The 20,592-nt window shown below is 43.3% G+C and overlaps 1 protein-coding gene across 1 annotated transcript in view; it reads right to left on the reverse strand.

The window, feature by feature from the left end:
• Positions 1-20,592, reverse strand: part of cntn4 (contactin 4) — a gene marked incomplete at its 5' end in the record, with an annotated part of 153,140 nt that overhangs the window by 118,962 nt on the left and 13,586 nt on the right. Inside the window, one exon of the mRNA XM_083660815.1 lies at positions 2,696-2,828. Coding sequence (XP_083516941.1) covers positions 2,696-2,828 — 133 coding nt within the window. The remainder of the gene's footprint in view (positions 1-2,695; positions 2,829-20,592) is intronic.

Consider the following 20,592-nt stretch of genomic DNA (forward strand, 5'->3'; position numbering starts at 1 on the left):
TGTACCAATCCTTCCACATCTCATCCCAGCAATTCAGTGAGCAAACATGAATGATTTGAACCTTTACTTGGCAGAGATCCTGCAACACACCAACCTTAGACCAATAGACTAATGATCCATACAAGGAAGAAATGGAGAGGGGGTCTAGTCAATGGTTCTTTGCACTCCCCACAGCAGAATAAGATTTGAGCAGAGCTTAAAGGAACACTCTGCCCACACTAACTCAAATTAATAACTCATTAACTCAAATCAACTCTCAATAACTGTCAAACTAGATGAATGATGAATAGTTTGACAGTTATTGAGAGTTGATTTGAGTTAATGAGTTATTAATTTGAGTTAGTGTGGACCAGTGATGTCACTGGTCCACACTTTAACACTCAATAACTGTCAAATTAAATGACAGACTTCAAAACAGTTTACAGTTTTCTGATATACTACTGATGTTCTAATGATACAAAGCTGGTTGAAAATGGGCGGAGTGTTCCTTTAACATGCAGGCAAGACTGCAAAACATTCCAGGTGGGCTTTGAAAGGGAGACTCCACCACACAACAGAATTCATGTAATGTATTTATTCCTATGATCCTGATCAGGCCCGTAACTAGGGTTCAGAACTAGGGTTCAGACAACTAGATTCAGATTGCGGCACGCCGAGACTCTCTTCATGCCGCCATCATGAGACAAACCCTGGAGCTGTTTCATTGAAAGTGACTGAATACAAAGACATGAAGACAATAGTAATATGATATTACAGGGAAACTTTCTCCATATCTGGTCCATAACTGTTAACACTACAATGAAATAAAGTGCATTTGGATGTAAACACTCAAACAAGTAGTCTCAGACTAATTTCAATCATGTAGACTACTTGCCACGCCCTGTCCATTCATATTCCTGCCTATTCATTCAGCTATCCACGGCCAGTCTCATTCATACCCCTTTCCTATCCAATCAGTTATCCACGCTATCAATAGCCAATGGGTTCAAGCCATTTCCTTCCCCTCACTTTGCTGCTGAACCAATAATCCAAAGCGGTCGAGAGTATTTGAAGTGCTGTATTTTATTATGTGGGTTGGATTCTTACCGATATGTTCTCCTCTGCAGTCGCTGTCGTTCCGGTCGTTTTGCCCCACCTCCTCCCCTGCCACCACCAACGTCATGGCTCCAGAGCGATTCCCCATGGGGGGCTTTCTATTCTACGCATTGCTGACGCCCTCCTTTCATCATCGTTGAAGGAGCGTCATCATGGAGCCATACGCCAAACCTTCATATTGTTTTGTTGTATCATTAAAGTTATTGTGAACTTTCATTCTAGTCTCTCATGATTGAAACATTATAAGTCCACAAAATCACTGTCAGTGGGACAGCTTCAGGTTTGGTCACAGATTAAAACAAAATGTGCTGGTTTCTAGCTTTGGAGCGTGTATGTCTGAGATCAAAAGTGAACTCTGATTTAGGGTTGATCTTTTAGATCTTTTAAGGTTAAAAGAGGGGGGGGGGGGTTGAAACATGAAACATGTTTGCAACAAGAAAGTTACAAATTCATGTGTCTGTTATTATTTAGTTTATCATGATACCACTATGTCACGAATGGTTCATCTTAACTTCTAAAGGCTTCTTATCTTTTTGAGATCCTTCGACCACATTCTGATTTTGATGTCTATTTTTAAGTTGGAGGGATTGTTAAAGCTGCACTACGCAAGACTTTTAGTAAAAAAAAAACACCTGCCTTAAATCACAAAGTGGGGCTACATCAGAGGAGAACGTCCCGACTCCCACCTGTCCTCATGGAGACGCCGGACATTTGCCCTGTTTGACGTAATTACATTGTGTCTCCTAAACAGCAGTGAGCAGTGCTACGTCCAGAGAAAGCTGGACTCATCAACGTTAGACCTTTTGTCTCATCCCTTTGGTATAAAGCAACACAGACCGGCCACCGGACTGGTAAACAACATTAGTGTGCTGTTTACTGATGTCACCTTACAGGATTTCTGGTTATTGAAGTTCACATTTTTTACAGTTACAACTCGTTGCTATTTGGATCTGCCAATGTTCAACGCTTCCTAGTGCAGATCATTCATAGCGGTATCATTAAGATACCTACAATGCAGATGAGGAGTCTAAAATAGAAGCATTGAGGTGTTGACACATGAGTGGGAGTAAAGGAAGTACAGAGGGGGAGGAATGGTGTGCAGATGAAGCGCTCAAATCGTATTCCAACCCAATCATCAGAATAAAACATTGCACTTTACATGTCTCAGAACCAGCGATATGTACAATAGCAACGTAAATTTCAAACAAAATGTCGGCTAATCAGAAAACCTTGCTGCCTTTCCAACGTTAAACGCAAATAAAACTACACCGTTTAGGCAAATAAAGCAACTTGGGTTAAGGTTAGGGTTATGGTTTGGGTTGGGTTTAAAACCCAAAGAACTGGCGCTCTCAAGCTGGGGACACGACAGGTCCACCAATTCCACCCCTTTCCCCCTTTAGGCGCCAGCGACATACTTCAACATGAGACAAGTCACTGGACTCAATGACTTGTATCACGTTTCTAGATACGGTAATCGCGTATCTAAAAACATGATATGCAGCGTATTCTCATCGAGAAATGTTCATATTTTACATTCCGTGGTTTCCACAAACGTACAATGGCGACATTTGATTGTGGCGAGCGGGCTGCGTATTCTCACCGGTAGACAGGAGGTGGGCTTCCCTGGGCTTCACAGCTGAACACCACCTCTCTGTTCCTCTCCAGGGAGTCCACAGGATACACAATGCTGCCCGGCTGCTTGGTGAAGACAGGACTCTGCAGGACGTTGCTCTCTGGAGGACGAGGGGGGAAAGACAACACAGACCACTTTAAACTTTAGACACCCAACCGCTCGCAAAACAGCCAATTAGACCGTGGCAGAAACAGGTCGACGCTGGTAAAACATTCGAGGGACCAAACCACAAGCAGACCCAACTTGTCATTTAGCTCTGCCTCTCGCAGCACCACGGCACAGGGGAGGATTCCAAGCTCGAGGTGCCTTGCACTGCTATTTAGGTGGCAATAGCACCCGATTTATATTGAACAATCGCCAGGAAAGCATTTGTGTCCATGCAGATGTTTACACCAGTACTTCTCAAAGTGGGGTCCGGGGGACCCCCAATGGGTCCTTTAGGGGGTTCCAGGGGGTTCCACAGCAAAATTCCATCCATAAGTAACACAATGACAGAATGTATGACTATTTTGGTCATGGGTTTCATACAATTTCTATAATAAAACAAAGCATATCAGATGCTTGGGGGCCCCTGGGACAAACTCTTACCAAATGGGGGTCCGTGGTCTAATTAGTGTCAGTTAAGGAGTCCTTGATGTGAAAAAGTTTGAGAAGCACAGTGCTTTAAGCGCTCGTCAGCTGTGAATGACACACACAGCCTTCATTACTCTAATGTACTTCCTGCACATGACTTGGCAAAGGGTCATTAAACATGCGTGCGTGACTTAAGCAGCAGTGAAGCTCTGGAGTCAAGGACAGGTAACAGCCTTAATCACCCTCTCACTTTTCCATGGGGCACGGTTAGACGTCATTTAAAAGCAATATTTGGTAGAATATGTTCACATTTTAGTGGATGTGCCGCCTCTCTACAGGAGTTCAGTGGCAGGCAGCCGCCAATATTGGATGCTCTGGGGACTCGGTAACTACCTTTTACTTACTTAGATTTTGAAAGGGTCCGACTTCTAGGGTACTACTTGAAGTAATAATACACAACTTCTTCATGTAAATAAATGTCTGGTTTACTATCGCTTGAGATAATACCCATGAAGGCTTTTACATTGGCTGTTCTAAACACCTATGAAGAGGTCCCTGTTTGCCAATAGAAATCCTCTGCTGCAGAGGAAGAGATGCATCAATAGAGTAAGTTAGAAAGAGGTGTAGTACTACTGAGTATAGTGTAGTACAGTATATTGGGCCAATGCCTACATTTAGTGCAAAAGAAATGTGAAGCCAAAATCAAGAAAAATTACCATCTTGTGGATTATCACTTTAAAATAGTAACTTGTTTGCAATTATCAAAACAACATGGCGCAAAAACCTGAATGGCAGTAGTGATAGTGGATCCCTAGGACATCTAATTCTACACAATAAGTTCTACACAATAAAATGTTCACCAAGTTCACTGTATGCAGTTATGTGGACTAACACAGATGCATGATGCAGACCTAGATTTACATTTGCCACGATTCAGTATCTGAACTGTTATAGTTTGGATGTAAATACATGACGGATCAAATCATGTGACAAAGCTCTTCCAAATAGCTTCTGCAGTGGGTGTGTATATGGTGACACTACATCAAGTCTTATTTGATTGACATAAAAAATAAAAAATGTATAGTTATGTTGCTCTCAAACAGCCCACTGCTTTCCATCCAATCAGGGGCTGATTTACCTAGGATGCAAGGTGATTGCAATTAACAGCAAATAACCACCTCAGCTGATATGGAAAACCAGCAGTACTCTGGGTAGAGAGTGACTTAGAATAAGAATAAGAAAACTGTGGAAGTCAAATAGCACATCACTATCATGTCTGTTGGGACTGCCCTGTTATCATGGGTTATTGGAAACAGATTCACGAAGCTATACAGGATGTTTTCGAATGTGTAATACCCCTAGATAGCAAAACAATGTATTTCGGTATATCGGAAGACTGGTTGAAAGAAGACAGATATTTGATTAATATATTGCTGGTAGCTGGTAAAAAAGCTCTCACCAGGAAGTGGTTATCACAGGAAAGCCCTAAAGTGTAAGAATGGATGAATATTACGATGGATATATATAAGATGGAAAGACTAACTGCTGTTATCAATCATAAAGTAGAACAATTTACCTCAAGATGGGAATGCTGGGTTCAATATACAGTATAACACCCATTAGGCCAGATTTTATTTTTTTGGATCCAAGATGAATGCATAATGAAAAGTCGACTCCCTGTTTTGTATGTTTGTCTTTTGTTTTTGTTTGTTTGTTTTGTTGCTGCTGTTGCGGCTGCTGTGGTTTTGTTTATTTCTTTTATTTGTCTATAAAAAAAAAAATCTATGGCAGTACATATCTACAATACAATGCAAGTATGTATAATAATCTGTCAATAAAAAGTTAATTAAAAAAAAAAAGAATAAGAATAAGAACTAGATATATTGTGCGGTTCGTGCTGCGCAGTTGAGCAATTGTGCTGTGTGGAGCGGAGCGCCTGTCCGCCGTATTATAGTAGTGAGATAATAGAGCAATAAAGAGGCTAAATTCCTAGATCGCCAAAATGACAGTGTTGCAACAAATGTAAGATTCAGGGCCACAGTTGGTTGAAAATGTCCCTGTGAGCAACAGAATAACCAGATAAGAGATGTGCTAGAAAAGAAAAGGAGAAAGAAGTGAGATAGAATGGACTTTGCTGGAGCAGTTAGAGTGAGTAGAGGACAAGGGATATGATTCAGTGACACCTGTTGAAGAGAGTCCTTTTTTTCAACCTACAATGGAAGATGGGCTCTCTGCTGCTCAGAGTAGGAAGGTCATTCCACCACTAAGGAGGCAGGAGGGAGAAGAGCTGGGAAGGAGTGTCACAGCACTGGGCGCCCGGGTAGCACAGTGGTATATTTCCTGCCTACCAACAGAGAGGGGGGGTGGAGCAACAACCGCAACAGCCTGGCAGAGGGGATTGGACAAGTACAATTGGGGAGAAAATGAATAAATAAATAAATAAATAAATAAATAAATAAATAAATAAATAAATAAATAAATAAATAAATAAATAAAAATAAGGAGTGGAATAGCACTAGCAGGTGTGGATCTCTTCACATTGTTGTGTTCATATCCCTCCACTGGCTCCCAGTTGCTGCCTGCATCAAGTCTGATGCTCGCTTACAAAAGGAGCAACCAAAACGGCTCCTAGCAAAGCTGAGCTCCCTCCTTCAGGTCTACCCTCCCTCCCTCCCACCCACTACGCCCTGCCAAGGAGCGCCGCCTGCTGCAGCCACCCCAGCCAGGCGCTCAAAGTGTCCAACCAGACTCTTCTCTTCTGTGGTTCCTCGGCGGTGGAACGAGTTACCAAACTCCATTCAATCTGCAGAGTCCCTCTCACTCTTTAAGAAAAAGCTAAAGCCTTAGGTTAAGATTTCCCTTAGGGTCCGAGTTAAAATCTCCATTAAATAGAATTGGCTGCACAAAACACCCTTAAATCTTGTGCTTATGTTTTCCTTAAAATGTTTAACCTTATGGAGAATATTTAAGGGTGTTTTGTGCAGCCGATTCTATTTTATGGACACCTTAACTCTGACTCTAAGGGAAATCTTAACCTAAGGTGCTTTGTAGAACTGGGCCCTGCAGATCTTTAGTGAACACCTTCTCACCGGTGTAACAAAAACGTAAATACAAAATAATCTGCCTCTAGGCACTCTATGCATTGCCTTGTAGCACTTATGGACTGGAGCTAAGTTAGCGTTGAGCTGCTGCTGTCTGGACGAGTAGGAGGGGCTGGAGGAAGTGTCACTTGTAATAGACCAAATCAGCGGGGATGTTTACATTTACTTCCGGGTACCCCTGAGGACCACACATTATAATGGCGGTGGACGGCACAAACTGACGTGTTGAAGACAAAAACAGACAAAGAAGACAAAAATGGTTCGTCCGTGTTGTGTTGTTGTTTAATATCATTCATAACAACACTTTCACTAACGTTAGTGGAGACCAGACTAGCTAATTTACCTGTTGGACCAGACTAGAGTAGACTTGAAGCTAAATTAAATTGACTTGGCGTCAGTAGCTCTGTCTGTACCAGGCTCTTTCTCGCCGAGAAGAGCCTGGTGACGCGAGGTTACTCTGTCTGTAACGTTAACGACTCTGCAAAAAAACAGCGAGTTTGACAGACAAACAAACGTTATTAGCTAGCTAACACTACATAAAACAAACACAGAAGAAAGGCTAGATACGTCGGACAAGCATGTTTACCAACCGTTTAACCATTTAAATTGAAAGTAGTCGGCCGAAAACAACGAGAGGGTTTGACAGCATTTATTTGACAACACGCACATTTAAACCTGCCGCCTTCCCCAAATGGTACCCGGAAGTAAATTTGTTTACATGGTGACGTCACGGTGATTTGGTCTATAGTCTGGACGGACGATGACTGGTGCTGCTTGTACAAGCAAATGAGAAGCCTGCTTGGTGAGGAGGGCTTTGATTCAATGGATGCTGTAGCATGCAAAGCTGCCAGATTGGGCTCACGTTGCAGCCAGTTGAGCATTCCAAAATTCTACAGTAAATATCCTTTCTAGAAAACACTGCAATGTTCAATGCTCTCTACAGGGGGGGGGGATCCAGATGATTCCACCTTCTAAAATGTCACAATTCTGCAAGAAAAGGTAGTTTAAAATGGTTGATTATGCCATAACCAGTTTTACCGTTTTCCGGAAATGGGAATGTAGAGTATTGCCTCTACAATAGAGTTCCCAACCTTTTATTTTGTCCTCAAAGCAGAGAAACGTTCAGGCAACAGAAAGCATGGCCATTGCATTGTGCAAGATGTGACAAAGATGAGTGTAGCTGTATAGGTCGACGTGCACGGGGTGATGCATAATTCAAAGAACGGCTCAATAGGCAATCTAATTCAGGGAAACACCTCCCTACATACCTCACCTTTTCACAGCATTATAGTATGTTTCCAATCCCACAGCAGCATTCAGAACTCATGCTAATTCCGCTTGGGGTGAGGCTATTCTTTTTTCATGCAAAACTCTTTCAAAAATGCACGCGGCTTTTGAAGGTTTCGCCTCGGAGGTGCAACCTGCACAGCAGCAGCAGCACTCTGAAGAGCGATTTATATTATAACTGGGCGGGGGGGAATCCATACAATTTAAAGAGAAAGCACCATACACATCATGAAATCATAAATTAAGTAGTTTCAGCTCTAGATGCAGTTGGAACAATTGCTCCTATTGTATGGTTGACTGAAACCACTTTCCACACGCATTATGATGATCACAATCCTGCTTAGTGCTGCTCAGACAGGCCTCCCATGTCCCCCAAAAGAGAATTTAAAAACAATTTAATGCTATATTTTTTCATCCTTGTGGTTCTAATTATTTCTGGCATGAGCTGGTTGTTTTCTGATCATCCAGCGGTAATTACTCAGTTTGCTCGAACAACTCTTATCTCTCGAAACAACTCTTCAACATTTTGGTTACAAATAGGCTCACTATGCCGGCTGTAACCTCATACTGTAAATACTTGAAAATGAATTGTCTGTTATATGTAAAACGAAAGATAATATTGTCACACAATGACTGGGCCAGTCACAAGTCATCTTTTGCAAGTCCAAGTCAAGTCTCAAGTCTTTGAGGGGCAAGTCCAAGTCAAGTCTCAAGTCTTTGAGGGGCAAGTCCAAGTCAAGTCTCAAGTCGGTCACACGTCCAAGTCAAGTCTCAAGTATCTTATAGATCATCTGCTGCATGCTATCCGGTCTGCTTAGAACACTGCATAGTAGCTAAAACGAATGGATTCAAAGCATGTACTGTATTGTACTCCTTTATCTATTAGCATACAGTATCAGCATTGATTAGATGACATTAATAGACATTTCCTTAATGTTAATGCACCCAAAAAAAAAAAAAAAATAGAACGACCGCAACGCGGACTTATGCCTCCGCCATTAGTTCATTCTGGAGTCCAAATCGCCATTTGAGGCAAATTGGAAGAGATTCCGTCAAGGCGCTCCTGTGATGTTGCGTTACAGAGCTTGGAAATTGGGAGTGTGAGAGGTCACAGTGACCTTGAACTTTGACCACCAAAATGTAATCAGTTCATGCTTGAGTCCAAGTCGATGTTTGAGACAAGTTTGATTAAATTCCGTCAAGGCATTCCTGAGATATCGCGTTAACAAGCTTGAAAATGGCGTTCGAGAGCTCACCTTGACCTTTGACCACCAAAATCTAATCAGATCATCCTCGAGTCCAAGTCAATGTTTGAGACAAGTTTGATTAAATTCCGTCAAGGCATTCCTGAGATATCACGTTAACAAGCTTGAAAATGGCGTTTGAGAGGTCACAGTAACCTTGACCTTTGACTTTTGACCACCAAAATCGAATCAGTTCATCCTTGAGTCTAAGTAGATGTTTGAGGCAAATTTGATGAAATTCCGTCAAGGTATTCGTGAGATATCGCGTTAAGAAGCTGGAAAATGGCGTTTGAGAGGTCACAGTGACCTTGACCTTTGACCTTTGACCACCAAAATCTAATCAGTTCATCCTTGAGTCCAAGTCGATATTTGAGACAAGTTTGATTAAATTTCGTCAAGGCATTCCTGAGATATCGCGTTAACAAGCTTGAAAATGGCGTTCGAGAGGTCACAGTGACCTTGACCTTTGACCTTTGACCACCAAAATCTAATCAGTTCATCCTTGAGTCCAAGTCGATGTTTGAGACAAGTTTGATTAAATTCCGTCAAGGCATTCCTGAGATATCGCGTTAACAAGCTTGAAAATGGCGTTCGAGAGGTCACAGTGACCTTGACCTTTGACCACCAAAATCTAATCAGATCATCCTTGAGTCTAAGTCGATGTTTGAGGCAAATTTGATGAAATTCCGTCCAGGCGTTCCTCAGATATCGCGTTAACGAACATCGTACGGACGGACGGACAACCCGGATCCATAATGCCTCCGGCCTGGCTATCGCCGGCGGAGGCATAAAAATAAAATAAAGATTGTTCACAAGTCCCAAACATCATGTCCAACTCAAGTCTCAAGTCTTTGAAGATGAGTCTCAAGTCAAGTCTCAAGTCACTGTGTGTGTGACTCAAGTCCAAGTCCCAAGTCCCAAGTCCAAGTCTCTATCTCTGTGACTGGCACAATATCATTCAATAGACAATCTTTTTAATGCAAGGTGACCATGAGTAAAGAGCTTTCCAGTGGCACTTTTGAGAGCCCTCTAGAGTGATAGTGAAAGTTGAGAGAGAGCTAGGAAGGTATGGGAGATAGGGGGAGAACATGCAGCACAGGTCCACAGGCTGGATTTCTAAATGCCATCAAGGCGCCCCAAGTGGCACAGCACTTTAACCATGGTTTGTATCCACTCTCCGCTTACACACAAGACACTGGCAACTCCGCTGAAAAGCCATCAGTGAATATATTTCCATGCGCTTTTGTGCCCGCTACATACTCAACGAAAAGGCAAAGAATGCATCATCTGTATCAAATGTTTTCTGCATTAAACTCGTGATTATCATTATTAACTCCCATCCTTGCCTAAAGCATGCACCATGAGTAGATGGAAGCCTGAGATGAGCTCACTAAACCTAGACAGGGTGGAGATACAGGGTTCCAAAAGCACGCACAAATCGCTTGATGAACAGTTTCTTCCCGCAGGCCACGAGACTCCTTTACATACACAAATAGTGTAGTAGCCGTACTGTACCGTACTGTAGCTGCTACCATTACGTATGTCTAATGTTTAATTGTATGTTTAATAAGGAATATGCTATTTGCACCTGTATGTCAAATACGTCGAATTTAAAATGTTCAAGCACGTCTAAAGTATGCACATGACATGTGCACCTATGTGCAGTGAATATGCCACTGTCTCTGACTTGTCTTATCACTATACTGCCTTATTGCTTGTTGTGTCTCTTGTTGTTTTTGCACTCATATGCCCTGTTATATTTGTACTATGTTGTAAACGGAGTCCACAGCACAAGAATTTCACACGTGATACTTGTACCATGGAGTGACAATAAAAATCTTGAATCTTGAACTTGCACCCAGACAAGTGATAAACACTGGATCTCCTCATTATGCCTGCCTTCACTGCAACTGTGGAATAACGGTCTATAATGGCTCCATTTGTCTACATCTGTCCGAATCAAAAAACACGTCAGGTAGATGTGATAGAAATGTTAGACTGTGGGTTTTATTTTCTTCATAATGCATCGTCTAAATGGTCAGAATTCCTCGTTATGGGACTCTCAGTGAAATCTCCTTGGATTTGGTTGCCCCATTTATCTGGGTTGTATGCAAAAACCAATATATCGTAAACAACCATGTATGTATTAGCTCTGTAGATATGCAGCACTTCACTTAGCAGGCATATACATCATAATCCAAGGCTTGACAGGCATTACACTCACTTTTGCTCTTATTGTTGGCATGCCATTCTTCATAGCATAACCATAGTATACGGCTGTATATGTGTACGTAGCGACACTTTCTTTCAGTTCTGGGTGAAACTACGCTACTGGGAAAGTTTCTTTGAAAAAAAAAAACCAATCGCTCGAACTGCACCTGTGCACCAAGCTGTTGTGTACCGGGGTCATGCCGAACGAGAAGAAGTAGGTCACCGTTCAAATCCTAACCCCGTGTTTCCCTGATACTCGGATATCTTCACCGGGGCTCCCAGTAGGCCTGGTGTACTGCATGTCTTCTTCTGAGCGCCGCAGACCCCATTCATCTGCACGACACGCTGTGGGAGAAACATGTCGGCTCAAAGCGGGAAGGTTACTGCCACAGGGAAAGAGTCCCGCCGCTCCAGAAACTGCCTGTTGCCTACATTATTATTGTGACATCCAAAGATTTCTAAACCTTGAGTGGGATGCAAATTACGCTTTGATCTTTACTGTCTTCACTTTTCCTCCGTGACAGTCGGAGGGGATTCTTCCCCCGCGGTTGAAAGCGCCGTCGTTGAATCCTTTAGTTATTTTCAGTGCTTTAAATATTTATTTATGTATTTGGGTCCCCAATACAGTATCTGTGGCACAGGCATGTGCTACACTAAATACAAAACCATAGTGTATTTCCAGACTATATCCTTTATAGTAATAATAAATAATTTCAGGATACCAGTCTCATTGAATCTCCTCCTGGGACCCGGGCCCATGGCAACAACACTGTTGTTGTTCCCTATCAGTTACTGTAGTTCACTAGCACAATGTTAGCTATGGGATAATTGTTCTTCTTTGGGTTAAGTTTGAGTAATAGTTATGATATTTAAGGCTGTAGCTGAAATGAATATCATTTAGAAATATTTGTGTTTATGCCTGTGTGTGTGTGTGTGGGGGGGGGGGGGGGGGGGGGACTCTGTCAGAGCATGCATGTCAGTTAGATCATAATTAAACAGTCTACAATGATCAACAATCAATCAATAAGCAGTCAATCAATTATTTTACTCTGACAGCTCCATGAATATGAATGCCCAGCCCGTGTCCAAACAAGATTAACAAGCGTGATTTTTGTCAATTAACTGTTTAATTAAGAACAAAATGTTCTCTGGCGTTTCAACAAATTAAATCAAGCCTGGTTCAGCTCCGATGTCCAATGTGCGGCCCTTTGGCTAGCTGACTTTTCTGTGGTAGCGTTGCAATGCTGGCTGAATAGAGTAGCACTCAACAGTTGTAGACTTCAACTTCACTCCTCTAAAAGCCTCCAGTGTGATCGCCACTTTATTGTGAGCAGAACAACGTGACCGCACCACTGCAACGGCTGGGATGAAATGCTGTGATTCAGACCTGATGTGCTTGTTACAAAGTTTATCTGTCAACTGTGAACATGTTACAAACAGAAACGATATGAAAAATATTTTGCAAATGAATAGATTAGGTTATTAATAAATAACCCTAACCCTATTCTGTGTTTCGCCTTTGCTGGAGTTATGTATGCAAAACAGTAAAAAAAGAGCGCTATGCCCCGCCCACTCCATCATTAGCTGCTATAGTGGCGTCTGTGCACTGGGTCTTTGAGACTAATCCACTATGGGCTGCCAGGTTTTAATGTCATCCAACAATACCACAATCAAACAGCTATTTAGATGGTATCAACTTTGAGCTTCTGAGAGCTGGAGGGAAGATATTTTTGGATGGAATATGCTCTCCTTTAAGCTGGCCATGGAGCAGAAGATTACTGCGCTGAAAATGATCCTGATTTGGCCATCCTGGCTAGTCTTCATGCTGTGAGTCTGACCCTGCTTTGGGAAGATTTTGGCGCTACGGGAACCAACTGGCGGCCCTCACAATAGCAAAATAGATCTGGACTAGAGTGACGAGGTGCAGACTGTGTTGGAAATGTGGAGACATGTCAGGAAATCCATGTTGCAGACAGTGCAGACCAAAATGCTAAATGTGCATTTTGTATGTGTGATGCAAAATATCATGGCCGGTGGCCACGCAGCGGGCGAGCTGCGTATGCAAGCTGCAGGGCCAGCTCGGTGAGCTGCAGGGTGGGCGAGGCCGTGCAGCGGGCAAACCTAGGAATCCAGCGCACGTAGTGCGCGAGATGCCTCGTTTTAAAAACAGCGAGCTGCAGGGCCAGCTTGGCGAGCTGCAGGTCAGGCGAGGCCGCGCAGCGGGCGAGCCTAGGAATCGAAAACTACTATTTCAAAACGGCCCTCCACCATGCCTGCCAATGCTGGTAGGCATGCTGTAAGAGGATTGTGCATCGTTAGTGAACAGCATGGCACCCTAATTTGGCCATTTCGAAACCCTGGGTGAATCAGGTTTTGCAACATGGCATACGTTTTGACAGTAGGCAACGTTCACTCTGATGCATTATTCTCTTCACTGAGACAGCAGGAGGAAATCATTATATTTTCTGTTGCTATTGCCCTCCTAATTACAACGGGTTGTAATTGGGCTGTTTTTTCCACTCAGGCAGACGTGTAATCACAGTCCTCACTGGGGTGTTTGAATCCCCCAGTGAACTGACAGACAGGTATACAAGTCGCAGCATGAATGATGTAACGGCAGCACAACATAAAGGCCGGTGGCCAGTGGGATGGAAATTGAACAACAACAACAACAACAAAAAGAAGATTGGTCACATCCACCGCCAGCGCCCACTCTTCTACCAGGCATCGATTATGTGAAGAGAATTGATGTTTTCATTTCTATAGTAGTATCACTATCTTCGTGTTCGATGTAACAGCAACCGCTGCTCTATCTGATAAGATGATCAGAATCAGGCACATTTTGAATTGGCTTGCGCCTTGTATAATAGTCACACACGCACACACACACACGTGTGCGCGCGCACACGCACACACACACCTCTGACTGCTCTGCCCTAATGGGATCCTGAGATTTAATAAACACTGACATGATTATAGTGAAGTGAGATTTTAATTAAACTTTACGACTTTAGCGTTATGATTAACACGAAGCCACTGCTCTGGTGGAACAGGTGTGTGCTGCGCGCCCTTTGGGATGCAGGAGCTGTAAACCCCTCTGCCGCTCTGCCAGGAACCGCCTGATCAATGTTCTTTTCCAGCCACTCAATTAGCATCGCTGTCTCTCCGTCTCTCGTTAAAAACCCTACAAGCTGTGGGGAAAAGTGGAAGAATGGTGGTGGGACGTACAGAAGAATGGTGTGGGACGTACAGTCTCAGTTGCTCTGTATCCTCAGAGTGACAGTCGCATAAATCATTCATTTCTCCGGGTTGCGTGAGAAAGAGGCAGCGTCGCAAAAAATTAACTTTGAAAATGGCAACCCCCGCACGCGCGCGTGCGCGGCGGAAGCCGGTTGTGCATACAGACGACCACCAGGCGATCTTGAGTGATTTTATTCAAGTGTGCATGAATAAAACATTGATTGATATGCATATCAAAAAGACACGAGTTGACAAAGCAAAACAAAGCCAGAGTGAAGAAGAGGCTCGGCAGAGGAGAAGAGAGGAGAGGTCTTTCTTTCTTATCTGGTCTGAATCACTAACATCGCCAATTAGCAAAGGGCTAGGCTCCCATGCCATCTGGGGATGCCCCTCCTTCATCTTGACTTAATTGCTTCTCCTGAGAAGAGCAGGTGAGCGCACCTGGAGACTTGTGTCAACTTGGCAAGGCAGATATCCCAGCATTCATTTCGGCATAAGTGGAGGCAGAACGCAGCAGAGAAGACGCCATAAGCTCCGGGACGTTTTTTACAATTTAAAGTTTTATTTCATCACTAAATTAATTTCTGATGACTTTTGATGCCTACAAGGTTTCAATAAGTGCCACTTTATGAACATTTATGGCGAAAAATGGCAAAAAGGTCCAGAGCACAATTGGCTGCATCTACATCAGCTGAGCTTTTTATTTGTGTAGTACTGCAGGTGGCCTCTGCGCTGGTATTGCGCAATACCCCCAAGAACGCATTGTCTCAAACTGCCAACAGGCGTCATGTGTGCTTGTGACCTCGCAAGTTCATTCTTCCAAGAACGACTAGCAAGAACGTTCTCCCCAAGAACACAAGAACAAGAATGCATTCTTGGTATTGAGAAACGGCCATAGTCTTCAATTTCATAGACTAGAGCTGAGCTGTCGTTAATCAAGCAGGTCTCAGTCCTAATGGAAGCTTAGGGTATAGAGCACTGTATAATAAAGTCATGAAAACATTAAGTGTGTCAAATAGTTTACAGAGCCCAGTTTTGGGGTCCTCTGAGGAGGATTAAAAAAAAAAAAGTACAAGTCCAAGTGCCATACACTACATTTATATGACGGTGTGGGTTAACTTAAAGGGACAGCTCACTCTAAAATTCAAAATACACAGTTTTCCTCTCACTTCTGCTGCTCTAGCTGGAGTTTCATGTAGGAGCTAGCTAGCTAGCAGCTAGCGGGTGTATTTCAGTCAAAAGAAAATAGTTCCTGAAACTGCTCACAACAAAGTCTGTGGCTTATCTTGAGTAACCGGGTTATTCTTCCAGGAAAAGCAGCCTCAGAAAATGATGGCCGACCCCATGGCAGAAGACTGATGTCTTGCAGTACCAGAACCTCTCGTCACAGGGACAGCTTCTACCCAACCGCCTCTTCAATGAGACCCGAAAGCCCCCACAAATCAGGACTGTGTCACTCCCTCACGCCCGGTGCCACCTGAGCACAACCGGCTCTGCAACAACTGGGGTTCCTCTCCCATGGACATTATCCCATGGACACTAATCTACCCCCCCCCCCACACACACACACACACACACAATCATACTTGAAGGACTTTTACTGGACACTATCCCAAGGACACAATCCAATGCCACCTCCGTCCCCCCATAGGTCACTTAAAGGACTTACTTTGCACTTATAATTCAAGATTATTCTGTTTTGCGCCATCTTCTGCTATTGAAGTGATGGCTGCGCTGCATACTGCACAAAGACTAATTTCTCATTCACTCAACATAATTACTCACTATAGTATGGATATTAAAATGATCTTGAATCTTGAATCTTATCATTTGAGATTGTTTTCTGTTTGCTTCATCTTGTGCTATTGAACTGATTGCTGCGCTGCGTCAAATTCCTCGTTTGTAATCCGATTATTCACTATGGCTATTCAAATGAATCTTGGAAAGAGACATTGCAGTTGAGTTTTTCAAATTGAGTTTGTTAGTTCGTTTCGTTATTTATTTAGTTATTGCGCTTTGAGCATCCAGTTCCATTGTATTCAAGAGAAGGCAGAAATCTAGGGCCAATATCTCCAAAACGCAGGCAACTAACACAAAACGATCTATGGATAAATAGCACTACAGGTGACGGGGAAAAATATGTATTTTGGATTTTAGGGTGAGCTGTCCCTTTAAAGATACGACCACAACAGAGGAATGCATGAAAAAGCAGAGAGCAGGCGGTTTTTTGTGGCGGCAGATGCAGTGGCCTCCTTGAACAATGCTGCAGAGGAGACGTTCAAGCCCACCACCTCCCAGAGTAATCTAGTCCTAATCAACACATGATAATGAAGTGGGGACAGCTGGGCTGGTTAGGAGGTGTGTATGGATGGAGACCCAGGCGCAAAGGGCCACAGAGTCTGCCTAGCAGGCAGCATGGCTCAGCTGGCCCTGGCACCAGCAGGCACACCGCAGGCTGCTCACCCAGTGGAATGACAGAGGTCACTGTTCAGCCTGCCACTGTGAAATGGCCTGAAGAGAGAGGGGGAGCACACTACCAGAAGACACTTTGACATCACATAAGGCCATCTGACATGCATGACAACCTAAGAAATGCCCTTCATGGGCAATGGGCACAAGTAGAGATTAGAGATAGGCTACATTAAGAAGAGGGCATCAGTTTGGATGGTAATTACTGTAGCACTGGCATTGGGACACATCACGGAGCTGCACCTCCTTTAAGTATTATAGTAAGTATCTTCAGTCTGGTGGACTGAAGCTGGAATCATTGACTTTTATTTAAATGGAGGTTGTAATCACTCCTATATGGAAAGAGATTACTGCAGGAGAGATTGTATTTGAATTGCAGAAATTTGAAATGTTGTCAAAAATTGAATTTGTAAGGTTGAAATTGAATCTCATCTAATATCTTATTTATCTAAGAAAAAAAGAAAAAAGGAACGAAAAAAATATTAGCTGTTGGCTAAATATTGGCTAATGCAGCTTGGGAACAAAAGCCCCTTACGCCTGGTCTGGATGTGTCTCAGGAAGCTGAATCTGAATTAAGAAAACGGAATTTGAATTGGCCAATTCAATTGAAATGATAAAGAAAACAAAAAGGAAAACAGTCCAATTCAGTAACAATCACACTTCCAGTTCATTGCATTAATTGAAATTGTGCGTCAAAAAAGAGAGGGGGGGGGGGGGGGGTGATTCATTTATCTGACAACATAGTATATATATTTTTTATTTTGGATTCAACAATTTAATACGAGCTTGGCAAATTCCAATTACTGCAATTCAAATAGCATCTCTGCTGACATTTATCTCTTATCTTCCCTGCCTCCTACACCAGTCAGGGCTCGCCATTACTTCAAGAAGCAGAGCCTCTCCGTGGCATTCTAAATTCAACACTCATTATATCGCTGAATTAAAAGCACACAGCTGCACTTACAGTACAAACAATAGGAACAACTCTACTCATCCGGCAGAAGAGCTACTTCCTCGTCGTCCTTGATATGCTAAAGAGCTACGCCTGTGAGTGCAACAGCTGCTGCCACCAGTAACTTAATGTACTACTGGATATCTATCGCCGACTGAGTTCATTGCTTCCAAAGCATGTGTTAAAGTAAGGCTAAATGACCAGGTAAACAAAATTCTCTGATTCATCTTCATAACTCCTCAGGATGCACAAACAGGAGCCTGTTGCCTGTTGTTTAGCCTGTGGTTTCATGTGTTTGATAGATCAACCTCTTCGTGGGAGTGGAACAAAGAGGGGAACCATGGTGCAACAATTCAACCCTACAGTTTATCTTTGCCTGATTTCTTTTAGCCGCCGTGCAACCAGTTAATATTGTGCTTTCTGGGCAAAGGGAGCAGCATCCTTTTGCTGCATCCTTGAGTAAAAAATTGCTATCTCACCTACGTAGAGATCTCTTATATGAAATGTCATAATTAGGCCTATAACTCAGATGTCTGTCTGGTGCAATAACTCAGCCGATAAATTCTACCCAATAGCGCCCCATAGAGATCTGCTGGAGCGGGTTGTTGCATAATGCATGGAGTCTAGCCCTGATCTAAGAGTCTCCCCCTCTCTTTACAGTGTTGCTGAGGAGAGAGAAAAAAAAAGAGGCCCCAATCAGTCTCTTAATCTTGCAAGTCGAGCTACTGTGTAAGTGCTGAGTGGACTTTCAAGCCCAGTGCCATTGTGATGGTTTTTTCTTGCTTTCGTTTTTGTTATGATAGTATTACTATTACATACTCAAGCGGCATTTCTGCTCTCCTGAGCGAGCCTTTACTGGAGCCAGCAGTGCAAGTCTTACGGTTATTATGCTTTTGTGAATATGATTGCTTTATTCTTTTTATGTTACCGCCATTTGTACCTTTTGTTGAGAAAACTGCCATCTCGTTACTATTATCATGGTCGCAGGATTCATGAATCTAAACTGCTAATTTTCCAACTAATCCACAAAAGCAAATGTGAATTTGCTATTATTTACTCCACTGGATTAAATAATCCTGCAAAAGAGTGTCAATGATACAGTGTTCTACATTCCTGTTGTGTTGTTGTTCAGCAGACCATGAGTTGAAAGTAACATGGAACACTCATTCTGCAGTGTTTTGGAATAAGGATAGAATGCTGGTTCATTTCGTGCAAGTTGTATCTTAAAACACACAGATTTTAACCTTGTGTTTTTCATGCTGCTTTCCATAGCCCATTGACATGACTTTAGCATTCAGTTTGTCCTATTTTCAATGACAGTAATCTTGCAGTGGTCAAGTGTGTGTCGTGTCCTGCTCAGGGCAGGCTATGGCTCATTCTCTGAATGTAGTCTGGGGCTGACACATGGCTAAACGGCTACGTAGCTCCCCCGGCTATGTGGCTGTCTCTAAGCATCAGAGCCCTCCCAGCCCGCGGCTCGCACTGCTAAGCTGCTCGCCTCCTTCTGCTGCAGCTCCAACACAGCCTCACCACATGTCTGGTAATGCATGCTAACTCTGAAACACACAGTGTTGTGGACAGGAATAACGTGAAGATTACGTTCCTCCACCACCATGAATTGAACATGCCATATGTTCCTCACACATCAAAAGGTTAGCTAATGGTTACACTTAGTCGAGTAAAACATCTTTGGTTAAGGGTAGGCAACTAAAGCATTTTGGTTGATATTAGAGTAAGGAGTTGGTCACGGTTGAATAAGTTACATTGTTACTGAAAACTTCACTGACAGCTGAAAACTTGGGAAACGTGGTTTTAAGTGTTGAAGATGAATGTATCTGCCCATCCAGCATCTTGACTGAACACACCCTTACTCTCCACAGCAGCACTATTTCAAAGTATTGATTCTAGACTAGAACCAGTAGAATTTGTAAGTTGTGTCTCCTTCACATTTCTTTGGCCACAGGGAAATGTAGGCTACTGCATTTCTCTCACTTTTCATGCATTTTACATGCGAGTTAAAATTTCATGAGACTGGGATGACAGTTTAGGGCTGCAACAACTCTTGGTTTAGCTTGATGGTTCTCAACGTGAGGTCTGGGGTCCACCAGGGGTCCTTGTATTGAGTATTGTACCAGTGTTAACTTCATCATTTCATCTGTCTCTCTAACTGCAATACAGATAGCCATGGAAATCAGCCATGGAAATTCAGATTCATAATTCAGATTCACTTTAATAACCACACTAAGTAATCAGATTACAAACGAGGAATTCGACTTGGTCACATCAATAATAGAAGATAAAAGCAATGTAGAAAGACAATCACAAAGATATAAAGTGCTGCCCTTTAGAGTGACGTATGGGGGAAGGGGGGGTCCGTAGGATCATGTCAGTGGAGGACCCCGGCCTGTTACCAACCCAGCAGGAAAGGCGGGGGGGGGGGGGGGGGGGGGTGACAATGTCCTGATTTGTGGAGGCTTTCGTGTCTCATTGAAGAAATGGATGGTAGTTGGGTAGAAACTGTCCCTGTGATGAGAGGTTCTGGTTCTGCCACACCTCAGCCTCCTGCCATGGGGGAGTGCAACAACAAGTCTGTGGCCTGGGGTGGGAGGGGTCAGCCACGATTTTCCAAGACCGCTTCAGCGTCCTGGCGGTGTGCAGGTCCTGAAGTGACCTGCATCCAATCACCTTTTCAGCACGGCGGATGATGCACTGCAGTCTGCACATCTCCTTGAGGGCAGCAGCATACCAGAGGGTGATGGAGCAGGCAAGGATGGACTCGACGGTGGA

The sequence above is a fragment of the Poromitra crassiceps genome (genome assembly GCF_964638095.1).
Source record: "Poromitra crassiceps genome assembly, chromosome: 25".
In the NCBI taxonomy this organism is placed as follows: Eukaryota; Metazoa; Chordata; class Actinopteri; order Beryciformes; family Melamphaidae; genus Poromitra; species Poromitra crassiceps.